The 8990-nt window shown below is 43.2% G+C and overlaps 1 protein-coding gene across 1 annotated transcript; it reads right to left on the reverse strand.

Moving 5' to 3' along the window:
* Positions 1 to 6372: 6372 nt before the first annotated feature.
* LOC126199550 (histidine-rich glycoprotein-like) lies at positions 6373 to 7200 on the reverse strand. The gene has a single exon (XM_049936470.1). The coding sequence runs from the start codon at positions 7198 to 7200 to the stop codon at positions 6373 to 6375; it is 828 nt and encodes a 275-aa protein (XP_049792427.1).
* Between the last annotated feature and the right edge of the window lie 1790 nt (positions 7201 to 8990).

Below are 8990 nucleotides of genomic sequence, written 5' to 3' on the forward strand. Positions count from 1 at the left end.
GATCAAACGAAGAAATGTAACCAGTTGAGGCTCGATAGTAAGTTAAGTGAGGACTCAACTTTCATGTCCAAGATTGGTGGGCGACGAACTTCGTAGCACTCGCAAGCAGCACCTCACACTGCAACCGCACGTACACGCCGCCAGCAGCTCCAGCGACGGCGGCTTACTTGCTCCTCCACGAGAACCGACCGACTGGACTGCAGGTTCCTCCGCGACTGCTGCTCCGCTGCGACTGCACTGCTGGTGCGTCTCCCACTCACTCACTTCCTTCGGATGGACGACGTCATTGAGACACTGGCTCAGACCTAACCGTGCAGGGGTAACAGAACCGACATCTCTGCACTGGAAGGAACCGACCCGAATACACGTTGTCGATGAGACTACCGCCCGAGCGACCAACCAACGGTCGTCCACGCTGGTATTGGCAGTGCCGACCTCACTAGGGCTCCATCCCTGACTGCACTGCTGGTCCTTCTCGAACTGACTGCCATACACACGATGACCTGGAAATACTATCGGTCATTCCAGAGATCGTTCGACACTGCACTTATCGATACGCGCTGCTGCGGCTGCTGCTCACGGGAAAGTAAGGTAGGCAGTTAGTGACGCCAGTAAATGGAATAATAAAACGAGGTGGCAGTATCGTAAAAGAAGATGACAAACAACACATGGCATGAACACCAGCCGCGCACGGCTCACAAATAACAACAAAAATAAAGAACTATTTAAGAAAAAACAAAAAATAGAACAAAAGTGAAAAATATGGAATAAAAAAAAAACACTGTAGTACCATGTCCAGGTGAGGGACGAGCACAGTGAGTGGCGGGTGGTGGGGGGCACCATGGTCAGGCCACAGGTTTCGACCCCTGCCCACCTTGTCTCCACCCGGCCTGAAGCTACCTGTGTCCGTTCGTCCCTGCCAAAAAAGAAGGAAAAAAGCAGACAAAAAACAGATCAGCGGTGAACGTTTGTGCTGTTCCTTTCTGATTCCTGATAGCGGGCACTTCTCTACATACGTCTAACAACGATAGCAATGTTTGCCCAATTTCAGTAATTTACCACGTTTTCATGAAGCTGACCCTTATAATAGGACGCAAGAAAGAAAAGTGGCTCTGGACATGTGTTACATTGTGACGGCGGTGTGTTTTGCGAGTTCTAATCGCGGTGGGTACCAAAGCACCGAAAGTTCTCTGTTTTAAAAAAGAAAAAGGAAGTTAGGCACGTTGATTAGTAATCAAAGCGTGCTCGTTCCCGAGTTCGAAACACACTATCGCTTAAATTTTGATTAATAATTAGCACTAGTGGCCGCCTTGTCAAAGAGGGCGGAGGAGCAACAGAGGTTCAGGGCACTTTCTTGTGTCAGGGTGCGAAACTGCCCCTCAAGGTGTAAGAATCATAAATAAGCAACGGCATCTGGATGCAGAAGGCAATGGAAACCACTGCACTAAAGACACATAACGTGTATAAACATGACACGTGGCCTGTAATTGAAGAAGTGCTATGGTGATCTCTCCATTGGCAAAAGATTCCGGAATAATCCCCAATCGGATCTCCAAGAGGGGAATGCTAAGCGGAATTGAGTATGAGCAATAGACTGAATAACCAAAGAAATGATAAAGTTCTACAAGTCGTGGCAGGGACTATCAGGAGCTTGAACGTGGTAGGGAAACGAGAAAATCTGAAAGAGAAATGCGAAGGATTCATCTAGATATAATAGCGGTCAGTGAAGTGAAACGGAAATAAGACAAGTATTTATGGTTAGGTGAGTATATAGTAATATCAACAGCAGCAGAAAATTGTATAATGTGAATAGGATTTGCTACGAATAGGAAGGTAGAGAGTGGGTCACTGTGAACCGTTCAGTGATGGGGTTACTCTTATCAGAACTTTATGGTAAAATAGAAAAGCAAGATTTTCGGTGGAAAAAAAGAGAAACGTGTAACTGAATGTAATTTAACTAACAATATTTGTCCTTATTATATGCTCCACCGCCACTTTCATGGACCCTGCAATGATATTTTTAGCATTAAACCAACTTTCTCCTTCTGCGTTTGTGAATACGACACTATACAAGCAATTTATATCTGATTTCTTTTTATCGTTTCATCCTAATAATGACCGTCGAAAGTCGGAGTATTTTTTGATGACACTACTTTTCATATTGGTTCATCACATATGTCACTTTTTGGTTGATTTTCTTTGATGATGTCGATTTTTACACTTCTGAATTTGCAAAAAAGTAACTTTCTCTTCTTTGATACCATTTTCTCCTTTATTTTCTTTTTACTTTTCTTTAAATTGGCGTTTCAGCTCACTTTTGTACAGTGAAGATGTTAAAAATGACTGTCTTGCCCCTTTTTTACCATTGTTTCTGTTTTCTTGGTCTCAGCTTCAAGTGATGATATTATTTCTTTTGATGCTATAGCAAACACCGACGACGTAGCCAAGATGTCACTTCAGAAAGCTTGTGGTTCCAAACCATGAGAGCATCAGGACTCATTTGTAAATGGATTCCACATTCTTGGTTTATGAAAGACACCAAGTCTTCCCTACTATAATTTCATAATGGTTTTTTGTAGCCGCTGGGTCATCTTCTACAATGAGATTTGTCTGTGGATGTGGGTTCTCTTCTAGAGCAGGATTTTCTTCTGGAAAGAGACTCTCTTCTGGAATCTTAACTATCTCTGGATGACCATATCTCTCTGTTGTCGCTGAAAGGGTAAACAAGTGGCCTGGGAAAATATTTGTCTTAACTGGATAAATTCCTGCTTTCATGAGCTCATTTATTGCAGATGTCATTCCTACAGCCTTAAGGGAAGCAGCACCATACAATTTAGTTGCCCAATGAACGGTCACAGCGCTTCAAGGATACTTTGGAGGTAATTGACGAATTTCTTGTTAGGAACAGGTGCTCAAAGGATTCATGAAGGTCACAGCTACGTTCTTTGGAAACGATGTGGTAGTAAGCACAATCAAGTAATATGGCTTTCCTGGGCCAGGTTGGTTAGATGGAGTCTCTTCGTATGTGTGGCATGCCAGTTCAAAATCATAATAAACTAGTCTAACCGCATATGTCTTAGAAAACTCTATAACCTTTCCAAAACTTGCGTACAAAAACTTTAATTTGTGTCCACCCTGAAGGATGATATTTAGCAAGGGTAACTGGTGCTGCTTCATCAATGAGCAGGAGGTTTTTTTTCCTTCGAGGGAAATTTACGTTGTTGGCATAAAGTTGCCGGCTGTCCTCATACAAATTTTAGCGTAATTAAAGCACAGCGCTCTGGTACCAATGATTCAAGGTATTTTTCCCTCGTAAAGCAAGAACTTTTGATGGCTTGTTAGGAACAGTTGTTATTTCTGTTTAATCGCCACGGTAACAAAATGTATGCATGTCATATACGTATTCTAACACATAAAAAAAATGGCTACATGCTGTTTATTTGTTAAAATGAACATACCGCCATTTGTACTGTTGTTTATTTAATTACGACACAGATTTCGGCCTTTTATGCTATTTTCAAGTGACTGAGTGTAAATCATTAACAAATATTACTTATATTTATGTCTTCAATGTATGTTAATGACATAAACTAAGTCACTTGAAAAGGGCATAAAAGGCCGAAACCTAGCTCGTAATTAAATAAACAACAATAGATTCAACTGGCGGTGTGTTCATTTAAAAATTGTTGTATGACTGTAGCTATTCAACCCGTGGGTCCTGATGTCGAAATATTTTCTGGAAATCTTAAAGATTCTATGCCCTGATGTCCCTTTAGAAGAATATATACCAAGTGAATTCCAGCCATCTCCGATTCATCGTTTAAGTTATACTTCAAATTAAAGTTTGGTGCAATATCGTTTTCTAATCTAGGGACATTTTTCAAAGTAAAACCAAGAATCCTAGTACCTATCGATAATGATGGACTAATTCTGTTTCTTGTTCTTCTAAAAACATACGTAAGTATGCCACCAATCGTCTTTTAATTACTGCCTCCTTAGACGTTAGTTAATTTTTCCTGCCCTTTTTAAATTTATCGTCTGAGATACTTTGTGAAACACAGAAGGTTCTTACAGTTTTCAAGTAACCCACGTTTCCTGATAACGCTTCACCTATTGCCCCTTTAATTGGCTCCATGACTGTCATTGTCTATTTGTCGTCTTTTGGTATGTTCTCGGTATATTTGACTGAGAAAAAGTTATAATAATAAAAAATAAATCAAAAGCACTGTTGCTGAACCAAATCCCTACTGTTTCATAATGAATAAATTATTACTATTCATATCATTTCCTTACTAAATAAAGTTTTTATGAGCGTAATGGCTATGAAACAATCGTCGTTTAAAAACAAAACAACCTTAGTCAGTTGATACCATGAAACATAGTTACCTTTACAGACGCAGTTAACTAAACACCAAAAACGCGCGAATATGGTCGCTCATGCTTCGTGATTAGTGGGGTGCGATTCTGTACCTTTCTACCAGTGGGAATAAATAGTGACATCAGGAACACGATACCCGGTTTCACCCCACTACTCGATCTTATCTCACTTTCACCTATGAACTGCGGCTAATCTAGATTTAAGAACTGGCTATCCCTTGAATTAAGTACTTTTACAACTTTAAACCAACACATAAAGAAAAATTTGTAATAGAATCCTCAGCAGGCTCATTTGTGCACTTCATTGTCTGATAGGCTTTTAACTTCGTGTACGTTGTCATCGGATTTTCCAACGTTTGTATTATTTGATATAAAATTTCTGTCTAAGTAGCTATTGACAATCTCTATTACTCCTTCTGTTTCTTCAGAGTATTTCAAAATATAGACATTAGGTTTCAGTGATTTAATAGTGGATAACTGATGAGATATCTCTAATGTACGTTTTGTTCAATCTGTCGCTGTAGATTACAAACTATAAAATTCTGCTTTTTTAACTTTTTACCAGTTTTTCCATTTGTCTCATAAAATTGCTTTTAGTATACAGAAGTAATTGATATTTTCAGTTTTCGAGACGTTATCACCAAAAAGATGATCTATGTATTGATTTCTTACATTGAAAGATTGGTATAATGTTCAGAGTTTTCTCGGTATAATTTCTTTATGTCTTTCTTAAATAAGACCAAGTTATCTGAACGTGTATACGCCATGCAGAACAATTCCTGTTAGTGAAATGTGTGGAACTTAATAATACTGCTGTTTTTCCAGCAGTCTGTAGGACCTCAGCTTATTTTATATCTGTGTAATATGTAACACAATGCTACATTATTCCCACACGAGATGAATATCTTGAACTATTGTTCTTCCAACATGTATTAAGATTTGCTAATAAAATTGTATATTTGTGAGACAGTAATAATTTTCAACGTAAATGGAGCTGCCAGTTTATAAAATGTGTGTAGTGCAGATAAAATAAAACAAATAACATCTCGGGAATTTTCAGGAAGAACAGAAAATACGTGAAGTATATTCTGAGGCACTTGTTCCTCTTATATATCTGTAAAGTTCGGTAAAATGTAGGAGAAACAACGTCTGTTAATTCATCAATTATTCTCATCGACTAAATTCCATGTAGATTAGCTAAAATTGTCTAATACTCCCCAACAATTCATCCCTACACTGCATTCTAAAATAGGTTAGTTAGTAACTGCCGACGACTGAATGTTATTGCTGGAACTTTTCCCTTCTATATTTAGCTACAGAAGCGAGAAACCCTGTGACTTGCTTATTCCATCACTGGAGCGAAATGAAGCTGACGTTTTAGCAATTGCATACGTTGTTGAAAAACTTTATGAAGACCAGATAATTTTCTTTTTTTCGTGCCACGAACAAGAAACGATACCGTAAATTTCGGGCTGCGGTTCAACGTCGTCAGCATTGAGGGCAGACCTGTCAGACCCAGGCAGTATGGTAAATTGTGCTGCTGCATCATTTTGCGCCGTCTGCATTGGAGCTGAGCTTATCCATTGGTTTGCCTGCCGCAATATTAATTGAGCACATTACAAAACAGACTACCGGGATTTAGAACACGTACAACTCGTAATCCCTCATTTAATATCACAGTATTGCGTATAAATGATTTAATCATAAATCTAATTGATTCTCTTAATGCAGGGATTTATATTTAATCGTTTCATTAAATGCTGATGACGCTGTTGCGTCACTGGTGTCAGTGGATTTTCGGGAGGAATGGAAATGGGTAATATCGGCAATAGCATAAAGACGTTTAATAAGGGGATTTCAGAAACTTTTTAATACAACAGAAGATAAATTCAATAACAACAAATTCGAACGCGAAATGAGATGTATAACAAAAACAAATAACGGACGTAGTTTGGATGACTAATGAGCTCCAGAGCTGTAGGCGTCTGGTGCGCTTCAGTGATGTCCGTGGCCGCCGCCGCCGCCACCACCACCGCCGCCTCCGTGTCCGCTGCTGAATCCATAGTGCTTTCCGCCAGAGTGACCGCCCTTCTTGCCGTAGTCTTCGTGGTGGCCGTGGTGCGACTCGTGGCCGTGATGGCCCTTGTGGCCGTGGTGGTCGTCGTGGTAGTGGCCCTTGTCGTGGTGGCCCTTCTTTCCGTAGTGGTCGTCATGGTAACCGGAGTGGTGGTGTCCGCCCTTCTTGTGTCCGCCGTGCTTCTTCTCGTGGTGATCGTGGAAGTCACCGTGCTTGCTGTGATGGCCGCCCTTGTGGTAGTCGTCGTAGAACTTGTGCTCCTTGTGGTACTCGTCCTTGTGGAACTTGTTATGGTAGCCGTGGGTCTTGTGGCCCTTCTTGTGGCCGCCCTTCTCGCCGAACTTGGCGCCCTTGTGGCCCTTCTCGCCCTTGTGGTGCTCGCCGTAGTGGCCGGCCTCGTCGTGGTGGCTCTTCTTGTGTCCGCCGTGCTCCTCGTAGTGGCCGCCGTGGTGCTCCTTGCCGTACTTGCCGTGGTCGCCCTTGTCGTGGTGGTGGTGGCTCTTGTAGCCCTTGTCGCCCTTGCCGCCGTGCGACGAGTGGTGCTCTGAGTGGTGCTTGTGGCCGCCGCCCTTCTCGTGGTGGTGGCCGTGGTGGCTCGCGGCCGCTTCCAGGTCGGAAGCCGCCACAGCCAGGTCTGTCTCCTCTTCCTTGGCTGCCGCCCTCAGGTCCCGGGCGTCGCAGGAGGCTAGGAAGGCGGCGACGCAGAGGAGCGCCAGCGCGGCGCCGAGCCGCCACGGAAGAGCCATGCTGGACAACGATGTGCAGGCAGTGACTAACTTTCCCTGGAAGCGGTGCCCGTATTTATACCGGCCGGCGGCTCTGCTCGCGGGGCCTGCCTGAGCGTTACCAGTTGCGGCTACCGCCCTTTTTTTGTGCCGGCTGCGACGCCGTCAGTGGAGGTGGGAAAGAGACGAGCCCTCTTTCTCGTAGTTTCCAAGCCCGCGCGGGAGGATTTTCTCCCTTTCTAAATCGGACGGCAGTGCCGAGTGGCACCGCGCGGGCTGGCATACCTGCCAAGTCGAGCGTGTGCCTGTGTCGCCGGAGCTGGACGGCCGTCACGCTTTCGAGAGGCGGACGCTGGGCCGCCTGTCCACACCGCCATTTGCAGAACACCCGTCCGCTCTGGACCTGTTGAGCAGTCGTCGAAGAATCACTTGTTCTACGTCGAACTTGCACTTCTAGAGACTGTCCCACATGACCCTCCTTGACTGTACTATTGGGCAAATAAATAGTAATATAAACTGTGCTTTCATGGTAACCCACATCTACATATGCATCTACATTTATACTCCGCAAGCCACTCAACGCTTTGTGGCGGAGGGCACTTCACGTGCCACTGTCATTACCCCCCTATCCTGTTCCAGTCGCGTATGGTTCGCAGGAAGAACGACTGCCGGAAAGCCTCCGTGCGCTCTCGAATCTCTCTAATATTACATACGTGGTCTCATCGGGAGGTACAAGTAGGGAGAAGCAATATATTCGATACCTCATCCAGAAACGCACCCTCTCGGAACCTGGACAGCAAGCTACAACGCGATGCAGAGCGCCTCTCTTGCACAGTCTGCCACTTGAGTTTGCTAAACATCTCCGTAACGCTATCACACTTACCAAATAACCCTGTGAGGAAACGCGCCGCTCTTCTTTGGATCTTCTCTATCTCCTCTGTCAACCCGACCTGGTGCGGATCCCACACTGATGAGCAATACTCAAGTATAGGTCGAACGAGTGTTTTGTGAGCCACCTCCTTTGTTCATGTACTACATTTTCTAAGGACTCTTCCAATGAATTTCAACTTGGCACCCGCCTTACCAACAATTTATTTTATATGATCATTCTACTTCAAATCGTTCCATACGGATACTCCCAGACATTTTACAGAAGTAACTGCTACCAGTGTTTGTTCCGCTATCATATAATCATACAATAAAGGATCCTTCTTTCTATGTATTCGTAATACATTACATTTGTCTATGTTAAGGGTCAGTTGACAATCCCTCCAGCAAGTGCCTATCCGGTGCACATCTTCCTGCATTTCGCTGCAATTTTCTAATGCTGCAACTTCTCTGTGTACTACAGAATCATCCGCGAAAAGCCGTATGGAACTTCCGACACTATCTACTAGATCATTTATATATATTGTGAAAAGCAATGGTCCTATAACACTCCCTTGTGGCACACCAGAGGTTATTTTAACGTCTGTAGACGTCTCTCCATTTAGAACAACATGCTGTATTCTGTTTGCTAAAAACTTTTCAATCCAGCCACACAGCTGGTCTGATATTCCGTAGTCTCTTACTTTGTTTATCAGGCGATAGTGAGGAAGGCTCTTACTTTGTTTATCAGGCGACAGTGCGGAACTGTATCGAACGCCTTCCGGAAGTCAAGGAAAATGGCTTCAACCCAATTCTTATCTACATTCATGGGCTGCATTTATTCAAAAAAGGAATACTTCTTTTATTGTTATTCCTGTTTTGAAGAAATGTAGACATCTTGCAAACGTCGTCGATACCTCATCTCGAAGACAAGGGACTCTTTT

This window comes from Schistocerca nitens, chromosome 8 (genome assembly GCF_023898315.1).
Source record: "Schistocerca nitens isolate TAMUIC-IGC-003100 chromosome 8, iqSchNite1.1, whole genome shotgun sequence".
In the NCBI taxonomy this organism is placed as follows: domain Eukaryota; kingdom Metazoa; phylum Arthropoda; class Insecta; order Orthoptera; family Acrididae; genus Schistocerca; species Schistocerca nitens.